General features: G+C 38.6%; 1 protein-coding gene across 1 annotated transcript in view; it reads left to right on the forward strand.

The window, feature by feature from the left end:
• The first annotated feature begins 1,190 nt into the window (after positions 1-1,190).
• The window catches only part of OTOG (otogelin), a 100,457-nt gene continuing 81,215 nt past the window's right edge, over positions 1,191-20,432 (forward strand). Inside the window, exons 1-15 of the mRNA XM_027674206.1 lie at positions 1,191-1,242; positions 1,349-1,409; positions 1,528-1,582; positions 2,804-2,894; positions 10,438-10,530; positions 10,761-10,915; positions 11,314-11,432; positions 11,816-12,021; positions 13,558-13,688; positions 14,500-14,606; positions 15,472-15,581; positions 16,392-16,517; positions 17,769-17,877; positions 18,468-18,514; positions 19,165-19,310. Coding sequence (XP_027530007.1) covers positions 1,191-1,242; positions 1,349-1,409; positions 1,528-1,582; positions 2,804-2,894; positions 10,438-10,530; positions 10,761-10,915; positions 11,314-11,432; positions 11,816-12,021; positions 13,558-13,688; positions 14,500-14,606; positions 15,472-15,581; positions 16,392-16,517; positions 17,769-17,877; positions 18,468-18,514; positions 19,165-19,310 — 1,608 coding nt within the window. The remainder of the gene's footprint in view (positions 1,243-1,348; positions 1,410-1,527; positions 1,583-2,803; positions 2,895-10,437; positions 10,531-10,760; positions 10,916-11,313; positions 11,433-11,815; positions 12,022-13,557; positions 13,689-14,499; positions 14,607-15,471; positions 15,582-16,391; positions 16,518-17,768; positions 17,878-18,467; positions 18,515-19,164; positions 19,311-20,432) is intronic.

A 20,432-nucleotide genomic window follows, 5' to 3' on the forward strand; every position in this document is an offset into this window, starting at 1 on the left:
TGTTAACAGACTTCTCAAAGCAGTCAGAAAAGGCCCTTTTTCATCTGAGACAGTTTCTCGCCTGGTATGGGCAGCTTCTAAAGCTTCTGACATAAGATATGCAAACCTGAAGAATGATGGGGAGAGAGACAGCAGCAGATGGGAAAGGGAAAAGAAAAAAGGTAACAGTGATAGGAAGAGGGAAGAGAAAACGAAGAAACATAATGTAAGGAAGCAACTTTAATCACAAGGAAAAAAAAGAGCGAAAAAAGAAGAGGAATAAACATGGAAAAGGCTCCACATTGTGAATTCATACTAATAAATTTTATCAGAAGCTATGGAAACCATCCATACAGGTTAGCTTCATGCTGCATTCAGTTCATGTTTTACTCATGCCTTTCATTACTCTAGTCCTGACACCTGGTTCAATGGGTCGGGGCCAATGCTCCGTGCTGAGCACGGACAACCTTTGCCGTTTCCCATGGGGAGCACGCGGTTCCCCGCGGGCTGGCTGCACTCGGTCCGTGCGCGTTTCCAGGAGCGCCGGGAGCAGCCCCGGCTCCTCTCGCCCTGGGGTGAGGCGCAGCCTTAAACCGCACCCCACCGCGAAAGTCCCGGCTCCTGCTCAGACACCGGGACACGAATCATTTCCTGAATAATAGAATCATAGAATCAACCGGGTTGGAAAAGATCCTCGAGATCAAGTTCAGCCGTTGATCCAACACCGCCGTGGTTACTAGACCATGGCCCTAAGTGCCACATTCAGTCTCATCTGGTGAATCCATCACCTCTCTGGGCAGCCCATTCCAATGTCGGATTACCCTCTCTGTAAAAAATTTCTTCCTAATATCCAACCTAAACCTCCCCTGGCAGAGAAGCCCAGAAAGGCGGAAAAGTGGAAATAAACTCGAGGAGGCGGCGAGGTCAGCGGCGGCACAGGCGGGGAGGAGAAGGGAGAAGCGATAGCGGGGCCGCTCGGCTGCAGGGATGCAGCCGGCCCGGGGCTGCACAGCGAGGGGCGGTGTCCGGGGTGGGCGCTGGGGTAGGGTAGGGTAGGGTAGGGTAGGGTAGGGTAGGGCAGGGCCGGGGGGCGGAGGGCGGGCGGCTGATAAACCCCCAGTCCGCCCCGCCCGGAAGGGCGGGATGAGCTCCAGGCGCAGGTAGTGGCCGGAGCTCTGTGGGAAGCTGCAGCTGCCCTCCAGGGGTCCCGCATGGAGACCCGGCTCCTGCTCGGGGCGCTGCTGTGCGTCTGGCTGCCGTCGGGTGAGCTCCTGCCGGGCAGGGCGCGGGGATGGGGTGGGGTGGGATGGGATGGGAGAGAGGACAGGGCAGTCCTGGCCATCGCTAACTTACCGCCTTTGCCTTCCAGCCTTGTCTCCATGGGGCGCCTGGGCGCAGCTCCCTGCCGACGGGGATGTGCCGCTCCGCAGGTAAGAGCCGGCCAGGGCACAGCAGGGCTCCTTCCCCGCCGCCGTGATGCGCGGTGGGAGGGCCGGGCCGGGTGGGCTGCCCGGGCCGAGCCAACCCTGCCTTGTTCTCTGCCCGCAGCCGAGGCAGCGCCGGGGGACCTCGGACAGGAGAGGGCCTCTCCGCGGCGATGCAGGTATGGGGGGACAGCAGGGCGCTGTGATGGGGCGGCTGGCGGGCACGACGGGGCCGGGAGCTGCGGCACCTCCTCGGAGAGGCTGGGATGTGCAGCTTCCCTCCGAGGAGCCCCGGGAGGAGAGCATCGACCGAGATGCGACCAGGGCTGATGAGGTGATGCGGTGCCGTCGCTCATGGCCCCAGGTAGTGGCAGGTTTGCCCGGCGAGACCCCTCTGAGGGGGCAAGTGGCGTCGGATCGAGGGATGGCTGTGCTGGCTGTCATCAGGATAATGTGCATCTCAAATCTTGCTTGAATATATCTGTACATTACTGTGATACCATCAATATTTCTGGTAGCTGTTCTCTGTAATTCTTAAAGACTTGTCCTCGAATGTGTATTTTATCCCACTCACGAGGAGTGTCATTTATGAATGAAAGAAAACTTGGGGTTTGAAGTGTTTAAGCAGTCAGGGAAAACTGTGTGGTTGTATCTAGGGCTTCAGCTCCTTCAGAAAGTTGTTTGTTGTACGAAGCATCCTTGCTCGAGGGAAAGCTGAGGTCTGGTCTAGCTCATCCAGCAACAATTGCATTGTGGGAGCCTTTTTGCTTCTCAGTAAGAGTAAGTGACCTGGCAGTATCAGATCACTACAGCTCAGCACTCAGGTTTTTGGATGTGGTTTATCTTGGCAACTCGTCTATATCACTCATGGCACGTTGCTGAAATGTAATTAGGGTGTGTGGTTCCTGCTCCCTTGTTTGAGGGTGGGAAAAGGAAAGTTTGCTTTGTTGTCCTTGTTTGTGACTCCACAGAGGAGTTGCCTTTCTTTCTGCTTTCTTCCTGCTCTTTCTGGGAAAAGCTCAGCAAAGAAAAAAATGTCACATAACTGCAAACAGGTAATGAAATCAACCAGCAATAACAGCAAATGCTCATAGATTGAGGTTCTCCCCCTAAGAATTCAAGAAATAGCAATAGACTCTTTGTTTCCTTCTCTGTTAGCCTACTGAGCAGGAATCTTCAGTAAGAAATATCTTTAGATGACTGGAAAAAGAAAAAAGAACTATTGCAGTCTTGAGTAGAGTGACTGTACTTTTTATTTTAGAATGGAGTTTTTTGATAATGTTGTAGTGAGCAAATATGAAGCAGTGAGCTTACTAAAACTGGTAAATTTACTGATAGACTCTGAAGAGATTTTTAAATGTCTTGGTTTTAGCTGCTGATTTATTTATTCTTTCTGAAAGGAGTCTGGAATGGCAATTTATAACACCTCATCTACTACAATGTCCTTATCTCGGAACAGGAGACTTCACAATATGAAATGTGGACCATCCAGTAAGTTATTTATGTTTCCACATGAAATCTCTTGAACTTTATTTTCTGCATAATTTAATTATTTTTTAGAAAGAAAAAGCCCTAAAATAACTAATACAAGTCTTTGTGGTAAAGGAGGTCTGCTCTGATCAATCTTTAAGATCCATAGCAGTGGGATACTTTGTTATAGGGTTTAACATAGCTTTAAGTTTACACCTGGTTCTGGTTTGAAAGATTGTCTCTAACTGCAGTTTTTCTAATAAAAACCTTTTACTAGGGAAATCTGCTCTTGTAGTGATATACCTAAATAGGTGGATTGCTACTGGGTGCCATTAAATTGTCTGCCCTGTACCTCTCCTGTGCTTGGAGGTTTTTTGTTTGCTATGTTTTTGCTGAGGTGATCTATGGATGCTCTTCGTGTGTATAATCTGTGGGTTAGCAAGATAGGGTACCTTAGCCACCAGCTTGCAGTGGTGGGTATTTTCTTGAGGAATGTGTGTGTTGGTTTTTTGTTTCATCTTATTTTCACAAATGAAGTGGACAGGCTTAAAATATCTTTGCTGAAGGGTAAAGATCCTCTGTGTTAGCTTTACAGAAAGGTCCATGTCATGCTTGTTCTGTACAAGGAGAAGTATGAGGCAAAATAATTCCCAGTAATTTTAGTTAGTGGTGCGAAACCTCTAGTTTCTCTTCAGTTAGCCTGATGGATTGCATTGGATGTGGGACCTACCTGATAGTGAATAGTGTGGATTTGTACTCCACAGCTTTATAGCACAAAAGGCAAGATGTGTGGAATGGACTCATCAGTTGTGGTTAGGGTTGTGTCATCTTCAGAAGCTTTTAATATCTTTAATACACACTATTTTCAGAAGCTTTTGGGAAGTGTGCAGCTGGATGTGGAGGAACAGTGCAAAAGTTTAGAGAAGTGTAGTATTGCTCAAATAAGGACTATTACCTATGAACCTCTCTCCAGTATATGAAAAAGTCATATATGTTGCGTATGATAAAATTCCTTTACAAATATAGCAGTCTATACTAGTAAAACGTCCTCTCTTTTTGAGGGTTGCATTGGCTTACTGATCAAGAAGTACTTATGATTTCATTTTTTAAAAACTAAATAAAGCAGCTTACAAAGAGAAGATAAGTAAATCATGCTGAGAAATTTGCTGCCATAATAATAATTTGTTTCCCTGGGTTTATTTTTTTTCTAGTCAAAACTCCTTTAACGGGTCTAGTGGATTTCATTTTTTGCTTCAGAGCAACCAGCTGGGAAAAACCTTTTAAGATATGTTGTGTTGCTGTTCAAGTGTGCAATAAAACACACGTACATAAATCCTTTGCAAGGCTTCTATTAAAAAACTCTTGCAAAGGTTTATGTGCAAGTTTAGTGCCTCTTAAACAGCCCTAATACTTAAGAAAGGGGAGAAAAAAATTAGAACAAGGGAGAATGAAATGGGTAGAAAATTTCTCATGCTAACTCATTGCATGTCTAAGCTTCTGAAGGAGGATGCAGTTACAATGGCAAAAAATAGATTTCATTGCTCTCTGCAGACGTAATAGTACAGCCTTTTTGGTTTTTTCTAACTCATATTTCTATGAGGCAAAAACATTACGTGTGGATTTTCCATTTCTGATGTACTTGGTTTGGAAAGACAATGTTTTTGAAGACCTGCTTTAAAAGTTATTAATGATTGCCCGTACTTGAAGGCAAATAAAATTAGTCTTATTAAACTTTTTAAGCAGTGTAATACCCAGACCTGGGAGTTTCCTTTTTAAATTCCAGTAAACTCTGTGTGGGAAATGGAATGCATTGTTGTCTGTGTGTGAAAGACATATTGAAAAACAAAACAAAAGAATAACCTGATCTGCTTCATACAAGAGTTTCGATATCATGCTCCAAATACTTAGAAAAATAGTTTCATTTTGGCCTCTCCAATTTGAAGAGATGCAAGCTGCTATAAATCTGCCCATGGACTGGGATTTGCACCCATTTGAGGATATATGAAATAGTAAAGGGTTTTTTTTTTGTTAAAGAAACAACTCGCCAAACACTAAAAAGCAGAACAAGAAACAAATCCAAAAAAACCCCAAAACAGAACAGCAAGGTAGGCTGTCAGCTGCTCTCCCTGGCTTAGCAATGTCTCTAAGAAAATAATCTTTGAAATAAAACTATAGTAGTATGAAATATAAGTTCATTATAGTCACAGGCAATTCTTGTTGCAATAATATTTTTTCTTGCTTTCAGTAGCTCTATGGAGATAAACCAACATGTTCTATGTGGAATGAGTGCATGACTTGTGCAACAGATCTCTTTACCTTTGTGTAGTATTAGTCATCTGAAAGCAGTTCAGAAAGTGAGGTCATGTCTTATCTGTCAGTGAAACAAAAAGGTTGCTACAGCACAAACAAATGCCAAGAGATAAATTCTTGTGTTAGTTTCTTCTACCTAGGGAGCATGGCATTTAAAATGTTTATTGTAATAATTGGCAAAGCTAACACATAGTTTACATAGCTGTTAAACTTCTGACTTTTTTCTGCACAAATCAGTTTTTCATGTAAAATTAAAACAACAATAAATGAAGTTAAAAAACCAAACCCCAAACAGAAGACTGCAGAGCTAATATAAAGACAGGCAAAACAAATTATTTGTGGAAGTATTCAAACTACTGCTGAGAATTTATAATATGTTAAACACTTCAAATTTCTTGTGTTGAAATGCTGTAGCAGGCGTGAGTCACTGTTACTATAGAAGATACTTGTCCCTTAAAATGTGTGCTTGAAGACTGATTTGAGGACATGCACAAGAGCAGAACATCTGCAGCTAACTGGAAGGCTCTTGGGATTGAAGGGTTAAAATTGCATCCTACTCATTCACCTCAGAATCCCGAAGAAAATTTTAGATCCAGCGTGGCCCAGGGCTGTATTGCATCCTATAGAAGCATGTGCCATCTGCCTGCCATTGCAGGCAGATACTTTCACAGACTATGAAGTTGAAGGGCAAAAGATAATGCAAGAAATACTTGCTGTGTTATTTCTCCACAGTCAAAGGCAGCGGAAAGCTCTTAATGAAAGATTGCACCTAGAGAAAGTGTGTGATGGAAATTATGCAGAGTTACAAAATATAAAATTTGAAGAATGTTGACAGCAAAAATTTAAATATTCCATTTTAAGCATAACTTTACTTTTTTTTTATGTGTCACTGTACGTCTAACATAAGCTTCTTGAAAATTTTTATCCTGATCTGCTTTTCTTTTTCACTTTTCCATTTCAGAATAAAGATTAATTTTTAATTAATTGATCATTTTAGTACTTTTACCTTCAGACAAACCTCCCTCCTACACTTGCATGGAATTTTAAAAAATGTCATTTTTTTAAAGAATCCTGAAAAATATTTCTTTTTCTATTTTTGTCTATTTCTGTAAATGACTCTCTGGGGCTCTAAAACTGTTTGGGTCAAAGTTGATGTATAGGCACAATCGTATGAACTGAGGGCACAGGTTGGATCTTGTATTTACCTTACTTAAGTAAAACTTTATCACTTTCAGATCTCTAAATTAGTCTTTCATACTTAAACTTTTCTGTCCAAGTGAGTCTAGTAATCGATATCGTGGGAAGAAACCTGTCTCTATTGCTTTGCATTAAACTATTTTTTTTCATACCATGTCTTAAAAAACAGTAACAAAATACAGAATTTCAACACTAGTGAGTACTTAATGTTTTACAGAAAAATAACCTATAGGAAGGTCCACCTCAGCCACAGCTCTTCAAGAATTAGATGTGATGGTGATAATGGTGTATTACAGTGAGGTCAAAACTGAGTTGGAGCATCTGTATTCACATGATGGTTAAAGCAAAATCAACTATCTCAAAATTGATGTGCATGGTAATCTCAGTAGTCAGTTGTGTTCTTGAATGAAAGTGCAATAGATGTCTCTGATTTAGTATCTTAACTTTTGTGTGGAATACATATACATGCTTGCCTTGCAGTTAGATCTTTGTGCTCTGAGGGGTGAGACTGGTTCTTTAGTGACCGTATCTCACTTCATGCTGAAGGGCTTCACACCACATAAATTACTTTGAGCTGTACTTATTTTATTCTTCATAGACATTAGATCAGAAGAATAAATCATGGATAAGCAAGCCAGGACATAGAGTTCATTTGCAACTGAAATAAATTCAAGAGGTCTTAAGTACTCATTAGAGAAGAAGTAATGCAAGAAAGTAAAATAAACTGTGTGCACAATATCATAGATGCAATATATGTATCTATAATAATATTTCAAAATAAATGTGTATTTTGATGAAGATGCAAGATGGCTTTGAACAGTTATCCTGATGCTCCTAAAGCATGTCTCTTCAGAGAACACAAGAAGTAGTCGCTTGTGTGAAGGTGGACACTAATCTCCAGAAACCCTTGCAGTGAAGTGCAAACAGCCTAGATTACAGTCACACTTTTTCAGAGGCTCTGATAAATAATGGGTTTAAGGTTCAGCTACTGCTTCTAGAATGGCAGCACTGGCCTCAAGGCTCTTACTGCCTGAAGAATTTAAAAGGGGGATGAACTGAAAAGGAGGTTCATGCACCCAAGGGACTAATGTAACCCTATCTGCATATTGTGCAGCCTATTCAGTAATTACCAGATGGTTAGAATATTTAAGCTGTGAGAACAGAGAAGAACTCCAGCCTGTGTTACAAGGTGAACCCAAGTCTTTAGCCTGCTCAATAAAGAGGGAATTTGGGATGAGTAGCTTCATGACTGCAGTGGTCATATTCTGCAGGTTGTAGTGGCAACAGGTTAGAAATCCCTTAATTACCTACGTGAGTCAAATTGTATTACTTAGGTCTACCATTTTCTGCTAGAAAAGTCTCACAAGTTTTCAGTTTCAGATTCCAACCCAATGCACTCAACTGGCATAATGTCAAAGGGGAAAGAGGAGCTGAGAACTTTTTAGTAGGTGTCACTTTCAGGTAAATGAAAGCCACAATATTCTTCCATAACTTTTCCCAATTCTAGTTTTCATTTAGTCTTGATGTTTTTTTCCTTTTCTGCAGGTATTAAAATGTTTCTCACATCTCTGGGGCAGACATGACATAACCTTTCCATAAACTTTTCTATTTGACATGGTCATATGGATTAGCTTAGTTAGGGAGCTTATATTCTTTTAATGACAAAGATCAGAATTTGTTCCTGATATTCTAGGAAGTATTTCTGCATTAATTGAGTGGAGTTATATGATTAAAGGAGGCCACTTTGTTTGCAGTAGTAGGAGCACTAAATGTGATCTGAAACAATGCTGCTTTTCTCAGTACATGCCTAAGGATAACTATTATTTGCACACACAGCTCTTCTATGCAGTGTAAGGAAACATACTTTACAGTGATGTAAACGGATATAAAGAAATATAAGAGCTATGATTATCATATTTTCTTAGAATCTTACATACTCAGAAGAAAACTTCGTAAAGAAGAAAACACTCATCACTGAGTCATTTCACCTCCAATTCAGATTTGATTAACTTCCTTTCTCTCTAAAAGAGAGCCAGGGAGATCCTTCCTGATGACAACAAGGGCCCCCAGGCCAGCTGACTCTGTTCACAATCTGAATATACATGGCTTGAAGCAGGTTACCTGAGCCACACTTAGAGGGGAATCATTCAACCTGAAACATCAAAAGGGGGCTAACTTCCTCTACAGCCAAGAGGAACATGACTTGCAGTCTAATTGCGCATTATTGTAACTGGACAGGCAATAGGGCAGAATCTTAGAGAAGCAAAGAATGGAGACCTGAGCTCTGGTTACTCAAGTCTCACAATGCTCAAGATGAAAGAGCAGAATGTCTGCCACTCTTGACAAGAGGAACAAGGCTTTTGCATTATTGTCAAGATTGGTCACTGTGAGTATGTAAATGAGACTGCTCAGTCAGAGTGAGTAGGAACCTTTCTACATGCTGCTTGCATTAGTTTTTATTGAACTTGGGCTGGCCAGGCAGGGAAAGGAGCATTGCCTTTTGCTTTGTCTACCTGCTTTGTTCTTTTCAGCATGGCCTCTATTTTTTTTTCTTTTTTTTTTGGTGTATATATGGGGTGCATGTTGAAAACAAAGGTATCAAAATTAATTGTTTAGATATTTTTAAAGTCTTCAAATAACTAAGTAGTATTTATAAGGTGATTGCAAATGGAAATAGCACTAATAAAATGTTCTGTCAAATTTTGTCGGAACTTAGTAAGGATTCTGTAAACTTGTAACTGAAGAGAGTATTTTGTAAAAATCACGTGACTTTAAGTAGATGAACACTTGAGATTTTTTTCTTTAATTATATTTTGCTGTAATATTCTTGATGTCTTCCTCATTCTAACATTATGGTATTTAGCATGGCATAATGATAATGTCTTGAAATTGGAAGAGAGTAGGTTTAGATTAGATATTAAAATGAAATTCTTTACTGTGAGGATGGTGAGGCACTGCAACAGGTTGCCCAGGGAAGTTGTGGATGCCCCATCCCTGGAAGTCTTCAAGGCCAGGCTGCATGGGGCTTTGAGTGACCTGGTCTAGTGCAAGGTGTGCCTGCCCATGGCAGGGGGATTGGAATAGATGATCTTAAAGGTCCCTTCTAATGCAAACCATTCTATGGTTCTATGATTATTTTTCAAGAATGATGTGTTTATAAAGATAAAGAAAAGAAGACTGAGTCTTTAGTTTGTCTCTTCCTGAAACTGTTTCTTCTGAGCAACTTGTCTGCAACAAATGCAATCTCAGTTTGTGTTCTAAAGTGCAAAAATTACGTAATTATGTAATAGGCAATTATTAAAATTCAAATCCTTTCCTAAAAAAACTTTATAAGAACAAATATTAGCAAAATAAGTGAAGAGATCACAATTGTTAAAAAAAGATTCAAGCACAAAGTTTTAATTTAGTAGCAAGAAACTTTGTTTCTGCTTGTGCACATCTTTCCTTAAACTGTGAAAACTTGTTTGGTCATATTTTGATGGGGATCTTCCCAGGGAAAATAAAAAACCCAGCACCTCCCTGCCCCAAGCCCAAACATGTCAAGTTGCAAGTCAGGGATCTGTGTCTTTATGGATAGTGTTTGTGAAGCTGCAAGATAGAAGGAGGACAGGCAGGTGAAAGATATACAACTGGCATCTAAACATTCGTATTTCTAATGTATTGTATTTGCTCTTATCCTGGCAGAGCTTATCCATAGGGTGTTACTAGTATAAGTAAGGATATAGGCACTGTGCTTTTTTGTTGTGCAGTACTTGTTCACTTCATCTATTCATTGCTTAGGGGACTGAAAACATGTCAGACTAACAGCCAACCATTTTGATTTGGCTTCTCTACATATGTAATATATTTGCTAAACTGACTGTATGTTTTGAAGTGAAACTTTCACAGTATTTTTCCTTTTTGTGGAGGCCAGTTGGATTCTCCAGGGCCCTTTAATGCTAAGTCAGCATCTCCTGTCATTCATGTAGTGAATTTCCACTTTGGTGAAAGCACTGGTTCTTAAGAAAGAAAATTATCATAATTTATTTTTAATATGCCTTGGTTTTTTTCCACTCAGATTCACTTACATGTTTTAATGGAGGTGAGTGTGTCTACAGGGAGCTGTGCAACTGCAGTCGATTTAATGCAACTGGACCGAGATGCCAGACAGGTGTGTAAAAAGAGAAAACTAACTGCAATTCCGGGATTGTACTTGGGTTCCCACAGCTACAAGAATTACTACCCTCTGCCTAAAGGTTCTTTCGTGCTCTAACGTTTTTCCTTCCGATTCTTCTAAGTGATAATATTTCACAGTACGCCACATATACTGGGCCATGTCAACTAGAGTGTGAATTAAAAAAAACCCCAGTGCTATGTCTAAAGCGACTCTCCTTTTGTTAGTGTATAACACAGGTGCTGAAAGAGATCATATATGCAGAACATGGGGCCAGTATAATTTTGAAACTTTTGATGGACTCTATTATTATTTTTCTGGGAAATCTTCATACGCACTTGTGAGACATGCGGAAGCAGATGAACAGAGCTTTTCCATACAGGTAGGGAACCATGCTTCTACATTCCTTTTAAATGTTATTGGATGTGCTAATGATGTATTAATTTTAAGAGATTAAAAATCGCTTGAGATAATACTATGGGGTTGTAGAATGTAAGATAAATGTAATTCTTATGTTTTGTGGGCTGCCAGTTACCACAGCACAAAATGTAAACAACTGGAATAAAACTGATGTGTGTACTGCCAAAGCTTGCTTTGTTTGCACAAAGCTGTGAAAAGACCACAGCTATGAAAACATAACTCAGTTTTTTTGTGCTAGAGTGGGACCAAACTATTTGTTCACTGCTGAGTGTGGGATTGGGGGTATTAGTTGTATGACATGCAGATTGCAAAGAATTTGATTAAAAACTTGACTTTGACACTAGTGTTTTTATTTGGCAGGTGAATAATGATCCTGAATGCCATTCTTCTCCTTATTCCTGCAAAAGGTCCATTAGTTTATTCTTTTCTGGAGATGAACAGATAAAGATGAGCAGTGAAGTCACCTATAAAGGCTTTGGGTAATTCCAGTCATTTTCTGATGCTCTAGTTACATTAGAATTAATGTCATGGTAACATTTTGATAGCAAAGATGTAAACTTATTTGTTGGTAGCTTAAAAAAGTATCCAGACCACAAATGCAATAATTACTCCCCATCTACGGAGTAGTGTCTGAGGAAGGTGATAACTGAATTGGTGTTATATAGTATTAAGAAGTATAACCATTGACATTCATCCTTTGATTTTTGCTGTTATTTGCAACTTCATTTGGTTTAGTGGAGTTAGTCAATATTTACATCAGGAATTTTCAGATGCATGAGGCAGTCATTACATCAGCAAGTAATTTATTTTTAATGGTTATATTTTGTAATGTAATGTTATTTTTGATTCTGTGTCATTTCAGAGTACGATTACCTCATATTATTGGAAACTTACACATCCAGAAACTAGCTGGATACTTCCTAGTCAGGCACCAGTATGCCTTTACTCTGGCATGGGATGGTACATCTGCAGTATACATCAAAATGGCACCAGAGTACCTGGGCAAAACTCATGGACTGTGTGGAAACAATAATGCTATTCTGCAGGATGACCTTGAAACTAGTTATGGTGAGTATTTAAGATGCTTCCTGTTGTATAATGTGGGGGATTTTTTCAGGTGAAATAAATATTACTTTGCTTAGTTTTTAATTATAATGCTAATTGAATTTAAGATGAATAACTTTTGTAATGGAAAATACGATGTGGAAATACTTCTGTAAGGTGATACTGTTAGCGAAGAGGATCAGTTTTATTACAGTTGGGGCTGTGGGGAGGAATATCTTAAAAAAACTGTCTTGCTCAATTACCTGCAATGGCATTTGTACTTCAGTTTCTTGGGACCTGAAAGGTAAAATCTGATTTTAAATGTTTGCTGTTCTCTTAGCAATTTTTCAGCCTGTGGAAGCCTGAGATGTTGCTATTGGAAATAAATCAGTAATTACTAAATCAAATAAATGAAAACTGTCAAATCCTGTTTGATCTGGCATTTCATTTATGATAACACTGTCAGAATTAACTAGTGATCCTTCATTATTAACTTCAGACACTTCCAAGAGTCTTGGCTTTCAGTAAATACTGAGTGAAGACCTCAATAAAATAAACAGGGAAAGAAAAACAGGTCTCTTGAAAGGTATTTCAAGTTAGGCTATAAAAACTTCTGGAAATCATTGCTTTGGGCTGTTTAGCTCTTTGCTTCCCTTTAACATTAGGATATTTCTGTAGCGTACTACTCCAAAGCTCAGAGTAGATGTGCTGGGTTTCCTCTGTTGTTTGTGCATGCCACTCAGTTTCAGAAAGCACCAACCCTGCACTGTTGATAGTCATTACCCACACTGAATCCTTTGCTCACTAAATCAAATTGCTTATATTAATACCAAGGTCAATAGCTCGTTGCCCCAGAGACTTTCCTGCATACTCTCACCTTTCTCAGTGTCTCAGTCACATTAAACTGTGATTGTAGCACAAGTCTAAATACACTGCATATGAGCTTCATCCAGTTAGCTTGGGGAGCAGTTGCCATGAAGATATGGCAAGACATGCATTTGTGGGTAATCCAAGCAGTAATCAGTGTCACCACTTGTCCATGATGGATGATAGTATTAATGATTAGCTAGTTTCACTCTAGCATGGACATTTCTACCTATGTTAAGTGTCACACCCTACTTGGCTAATGCAGACAATCATTTTGAACTGTTGCAGTGACCTATGAATGCCTCATCTTTCTTGGTTTTACGCTCTCTGTTGGGAGTTTCATTTAAAATAGAAGCATAGACCCATATATATACAGTTTATTAAAGCTTTTTTTTTTTCTGATTGATGGACTAAGGGAGGCATGGCCTTCCTCACTTAAAGCCCTTCCTTGCCAAATAGCCTGAGTAAGCTGCCTTCTGCTATTCTAAAACCCTTTCTGTAGTTCCTTTTAAAAGTATTTTTTGCTTCTTGGAAGTACCAGATCGATTTCAGCTGTTTCATTTAGTAGTAAGAAGGGATGGGTGTTCTCTTCTTAATGTGTTTTGATTATTGAGATGTTTCCCTGGGAAATCCTATAGAGACGCTGTTATTCTTCCAAGTCACTGTGTGACTGTATGTGTGTGTCTTGTTTAGGAAAACTGACAGATGATGTAACTGAATTCGTAGAGAGTTGGCAGGAAAATCCTCCACAAGGAACACCCAACTGGGATAAATCTCTTCTCAATGAACCACCGTGCCTGACACAAACCCATGAATCTCTACAGGTTTGGATCAACACAAAAACATTACTACAATAGCTGGTGATTCTAATTAGAGCAAGAATTTGACTTAATGCTTTGAAGGAGACTGGAAATATTCAATCTCACTGGAAATATTCAAAGCTCTTTGGAGAGATGAATTAAAATGATTGCTGCAGCAGATCTTCTCTTGTCGTCCCATCCTGCCCCCCCTTTTCTTCTGTATTTCTTGATCTTTTCAAATATTATATTATCTGCATAGCAGCCAATAGAAGTGTTTGAAAATGAAGCTAAATTAGTGAAAAGTTGTAAAATAGGCTTATGTTCTAGAACTAGTTCCCATTCCTTCCCTTAGGAAGCATAGAAAGAAGCAGGGACACAAAACTAGAATGAGAGCACAGTTAATTTGTCAGTGTTTAAAAATGAATCATTGTTACTTTTGTCCATAACACTGAAGTAATTTTTCCTTCTAAGTAGTATTTTCAGGATATAACCCTTAAATGAAGTGCTTTGAAACTAAAGCTGATGACAAGCATGGTTTAGTTCTGTTGTCTTTTACTGTGTAATTTAATTAAAATGAAGACCTTTTCCAGGTTATTTTGGCTTAGTTGTAGTTCCCTTGGGGAAGGAATGTGTTTTACTACCACTGGTATGATACTGGTTATGGATACTCTGGCATGTAGAGCAATATGTTGCTAGACACTCCTTCTAGCTGGTGAGAGGAAAGTGATTCCTAGTCACAGATGTCTGTTCTGATTTTCCATAGTATTCTATTATATTCAGCTTATGTTTATTTTTTAAAAACTTCTCTTCACAACAGCTGTCTCTTTCATTTCAGAGGACATATGCTCTGTGCAATATCCTGTTACATCCCCCATTTAAACAATGTCATGAATATGTGAGTCCTCTTTCTTTTATGGCAAGCTGCACAAATGATCTTTGCATGTAAGTGAATGTTTTTGGGTAATAACAAAACTATTATAAAAAAGAAGTCCTTCTATCATGAGAATGAATTGTAAATGTTAACGGAACTGATTTGTATCTTTTTCTGCATATTTGTTTCTATCTGACATTATTATTTTGTCTTTGCTCACTTGTTCTAGTTTTACTGCAGTGGAACACTGTGGAGTTGTTCCTATTTTCTTTGGCATAAAGGGGACCAAAGTCAGGCCATGATATCTTCATAATTTGTTAATGTATCTCCCATGAATATGGCACCTGTTTTGATTCTGAGTGTGCAACATCCTTAGTATTAGTATAGTATTACTATAATGAAAAGTAATAGTGAAAAGGTCATTTTGGCATCTGGAAGCCATATGGTAATCCATTGTAAAGAGAAATTTGATTACTATTTGAACTTATGCTAACATATCACAACCTGCTATGCTCCTTGTCCAAGCAACTTTTACCAGTTAAATCAACAGGCAGGACAGAAGGTAATTTCCATTCGCAGTACCATGGTGACTCACTGGTGGAAATCTTACACTTTCTTGTGAGTTTTCTGCAGGGTGCTAGCCCTTTTGTAAAACTCAAGACCTTTATTCAAGTCTGTTTATACTGCTGTATGTCTGTCTTTCATGGATTTATTCAAGAAATTTGTGTGGGGTCTCAAATATATTGGTATTCATATTGATGATCTGTGGCAAAATGTCTAATCCATTAAAGACTTTTAACCTAGCCCAGCAGCACAGTACAGTTTTAAAGTAGGTTCAGACAAGATGGTTGTATGCAATGCAGGAGCATTCATGAGGTTATGATTGCATGTTTGAATGTAGGTAGAAAATAATATGTCAATTTTTGTTTGTGTAAGGTCAGCAGTTGATAATGCAACTTGGTGTCGAGCACTAACTGAATATGCCAGAGCGTGTGCCCAAGCAGGGAAGCCACTTCATGGATGGCGTGTGCACTTCGAGCAGTGTGGTACGTAGATGCTTTCGTACTTGCAAGTGCTGCTTATTAGCTGCATTTTGAAAAGGATGCTCTTCATAGTTTTACTTTATTGTCCTTCCTCCTATTTTGGATTCATATAGCTCTTAATGAAACTGTTGAGTGAATGAAACTCACGTCAAGGCTACATAAATGAGATGGGACTTCTCTTTCATGTGTATAAATTGTACGGAATATATTTAAAGTACTGAGCTTATTACAATGTGATTTAAGAGCCTTCTTACTAAATGAGATATTTTTAAAGATGATTAACCATTTTTATTTTCATAGAGCTACTCTTTCAAATGTCCAGATCTTCATGGCTTTCTGATATGTGTGTCATGAGTCTTAAAAATAAATTCAAATTACACTTGCGTAAGTGTTCGTTATATAAGTCACGTAAAGTAAGTTTGAAAGAGATTATCTAATTTGTTCACCTGCCTGTAACACAGGACCCAAACTGCTTTGTCATCCAGGACAGATTTCCCCAATGGTTCCAAAAATCTCTGTTCTGACTGTGATGGTCTGAGTGTCTGAATAGCTCTGCTGTGAGAAAATTTCTGAGTCTCCCTTGGTGTAATTTAAGATTATTCCTTCTTAAAGCACCTTTAATGGACAAAATGTGAATATATATAAATATGTATCAATTCTGCGAGTGTGTGTGTGTTATGAAAGCCATTTCTCTAGACAACAGATACTCAATTGACTTGCCAAAAAGTAAATACCTGAAAGGAACATGTGCAATCTATTGAAGCCCTGAGGCATTACCACAATACCTTTTCTCTACCTGTTTCTATTTTTTAGTCATTACCTGTACTGAACCCTTGACCTACAATGAATGCATCAACTGCTGTCCTGTTTCATGTCATCAGCAATCACAATGCATTGACAGTGAGCTTTCCTGTGTTGATGGATGTTACTGTCCAGATGGTAAGTTTTGCTTCTCCAATACGTATTGTTTAATTCCATATAACTTTGAGGTTGTTTTTCCCCAAGTTTACGTCTCTATACGGCCTGACTAGACTAAAGCATTCCCAGGAGCTCTTTATAAACGAAGTGCCAATGGTGTGTGGATGAATGACCTTATTTTCCTTAGTGACAACAACCCTTTCCTCCTCCTAACAAGTAGCAATGGATTTCAGCACAGATGCACATTCTAGCTGTACAGACCCACAATTTGAATGAAAAATGGTGTTTGCTCTCTTGTTACAGGACAACCATCCTCCTGATTGTGGTGGTTGCTACTTGGTTTTTGAGGAGAGGGAGGATTGTTTTGGTGGGTTGGGTTTTGATTTTTGTGTTTGTTTTGTTTGCTTGTGGTTTTTTGGTTTTTTTCTGCATTTTTTTTCCTGAATACTGCCTGCAAGGTTACAGAGCTTAGGAGAGCTCAAAAACATGCCGTAAGTAAAACTCATTTATATGGCCATAAACAGGTTTTCATACTGAGGTTCTTACACTGTTGTATGGTTCTGGCAAGTGATGTATTTACTGTGTGGCCTATAGCAAAACTTTACCCTCATCACCAAAATAGACCGTTGATGTCCAGTTTTCCTTTAGTTACTGCTTCTCTTGGGTACATAACTCTATATAAAAGAGGATAGAGGGAGTTATGCCATGGATCTTAAAAGTCATGCCTCTTATATATACCCTGATTATTTATAAGTTTAATCATCTTTATTATTTATTAATAATTTTACATTTTATGGGTTGTAAAGCCTTTTAGCTTCTGGGTCTCTAATAACAAAATAATAAACCAACCAGAAAACACCAAAGCAAAAACCTGTTTCAGTAAAATAAGGACCAAAGAGTACCTTAAAATGGGCAAAGATTTGTAAATGTGTTTAAAAAATAAACCAAAGGTACTCAAAGAAGTGTGGCTTGTGTATTTAGTTTTGGGGTTTCTTTGTGTGTGTGGTTTCCTTCCCCTCTCACCCAGTATTAAATATTTATTATTCATACTATATTTAGTGTATCTCAGGCAATTTAGTGATTTGATCCATGTAATATAATTTGTTAAATATAATTCAAATGCACTTTATTTTTGGTGACAATTACTAACTACTAGTCTAGAGTATATTAGCATACAAGACTATTTGTGTTGTTCTTGAATATACTTAGTAGTGCTCTGTCAGTCATTTGCAGGGATATTTCTCTTTTTTCTTGTTATTTTATTTATTCTAGGCTTAATTTATGAAAATGAATTGTGTGTCAAACCTATGGACTGTCCTTGTGACTACCATGGAAGTTTCTTTGAAATGGGTTCAGTGGTTTTTGAGGAATGTAATAACTGGTGAGTAGTTTTGCTTTTTATGCTGTGGACTTCATCCTTTTGTGGTCTTAAGACACAACTTCTTCAAGGCCTATTTCAGTTGGACATAACAAGCCTAACGTAAGCGTGACACTAAGCTGATGTTTTGAGAATTTCAAAGGTGATTTTATACATTTGAAAGAAAAATCGATAGGAAGAGAAAGTGCCTTTTATTGGATCACCTTTATTGAAGAAAATGGATGAGCTTGCAGATGCACATCCTTTTTTTTCCACAAGAATTCTATTTTTAAGTCATAGGATTCAAATTGCATGTGTTTTTTCTTCTCAGTTTTATTACTCCTTAACTTTTTTAATGGTTATTAAGGATCTAATAAGAAATTAAAGTGTTACTGGATGCATGGATGAAATTTCACCTTATTGTATCTTCATGACAAGTTCTTGCCATAGCTTTCAGGCATTCTAATGACTGTGATATCTCTGTTGTACCCTTTTGTAAGATGCAAGACACTTGGTGCTCATTTCACAGAGAAGGAATCCAGGAAGAACAACTGAGGGACAACTGTATGTAATTCACAAAATAAAAGTATGAAACCTTTTTGTTTTGATTTCAGCACCTGCACTGGAGGAAAGTGGATCTGTACAAATCTTACGTGTCCAGGTATGTGAAAGTCTTGAATACTTAACTTTTTGATAACTGAATTCTTCAGGTAAAATATTATGATATTTCACTACGTAATTTGCATTTTATTTCTATCTACATATAAATGCATCTACAGACTAAGTAGATTAAATATTAAAATGGTCTAAATAGCAGGCATCTGCCTTTCAGCTTAGTGCAGCCCATGCATCACCATAATGTCTCTGGTAGATGACACTACCTGGTCATTTATTTTCTTCAACCAAATTTTCCACTGCAACCCTCACTTGACATCATTATGGCAAGTTTAATTTATTTTATTCAGTATTCCTGGCTTATCAGCTAACAGTGGGAATGCTTAATGTTTCTGAAAATCGTTTTAAGAGCCACAAATCAAATACCCACAATGTAAGGATTACACATATTATTGCTTCTTTTTGGGGGAAGAGATGTTGAGGTATCCCGGCCAGGCATCAGGTACAAACCCCAATACAAAAGCAAGGATAAGGTTCAGCTCTTTAACTGTATTTCTAGTGCCTGGTTGTATTATGAATACAATTTCATGAATTATAGAATATTATCACAGTCTATAAACCCTACAGGAGTAATACCTGTTGAGAGTACACTGTCTTTGCTGCGTACTTAAATGCATTGCTTATTGTGTTTGTCAGCTGAATGCTCAGTTTCAGGAGACACACATTTCATGACCTTTGATGGGCGCAAATACACTTTCCAAGCTCCCTGCCAGTATATTCTAGCCAAGAGCCGTACATCTGGAGCATTTACCGTATCCTTGCAAAATGCTCCTTGTGGACAGGTAAGTCTTAGAATTTTCTTATAGTGTTTATATCTTGAAGGGTCTATTATTTGGTGAAAAAAGTATTAAAAAAAAAAAAGGCAAGCAAGCTACCTGCAACTGCATATAATAAATAGTAGCAAAAACTTTCTGTAATGATGTAGTTGGACAGCAACAGAGCAGAGAAAGTCTGTATGTAAATTCTCGTGTTTGCTTGGGATAATAGGAAAGATTATGCTAGTGTTCTGATTCACTGTTCACTGAGGTCATTCAATAGCATGTGGGGGTTCATGCAGTACACCCTGGATGATGACTTCGTTTCTTGAGCTTTCTGAGTACATCTTTTTGAACTTGCAGCCAGCACAAAGACTGCTGCTTATTACTGCTTGAAGGAAGAATGACTTCAGTATAGATTTCTCTTTTGTCTTTGTTCTTGCAACTTGAAATTTCCTTTTACTTATGTTGATATGAAAACATTTGGTTAGGTTTTTGGGCAGCTCTCTCAGATTTGTTTATATAAATGCATTTGTCTTACTGTTGCTAAGCTGGTAGCCTTTACAGTTGTTTTCAACCAAACATCCATGTGTGTGTAGGTAGCTGATACTAACAGTGCTACTAAAGGTGATATTAAGGGTGCTCCTACTTTATATTTGAAGGTTTCTGGTACTGTACACAGAAATTGCCAGATGTTTCATCTGCCTTATATCCAAGACCCATTTTCTTTCCTTTGTTGTGTATGTGAATTTCTGAGTGTGTATTATAAAGCTATGTGTAAGGTATGGAACACTGGTAAGATTTTTGACTGCATTTTCATTACAGTCTTGATAGGATGAGAAGCATAGTTGACTGAGAAGCATATGAGAAGCATATTTGACTGAGTTGAGCCATTTTCTGGAATCAGGCTTTTCTCACTGACTGAGTTCTACATGTGTTTGTAAGGGCAGAATTTGGCCCACATTTGTATTAGGGTCATGATGCCACTGTGGATGCCTACTTACTAAGTTGCTGGACTTGCAGTAGGGAAAAGATTTTGTATCTTGGCCAAATTTCTCTTCTGTCTCTAATGGTCTTCTGTAATGATTTTTACTTAGAAGCAACTGTACAGGTGTTTGAAGTGTATATCGCCTTAAACATAACATTGCT

Source organism: Neopelma chrysocephalum, unplaced genomic scaffold (assembly GCF_003984885.1).
Source record: "Neopelma chrysocephalum unplaced genomic scaffold, ASM398488v2 Primary Assembly neopelma1_24, whole genome shotgun sequence".
Taxonomy (NCBI): Eukaryota; Metazoa; Chordata; class Aves; order Passeriformes; family Pipridae; genus Neopelma; species Neopelma chrysocephalum.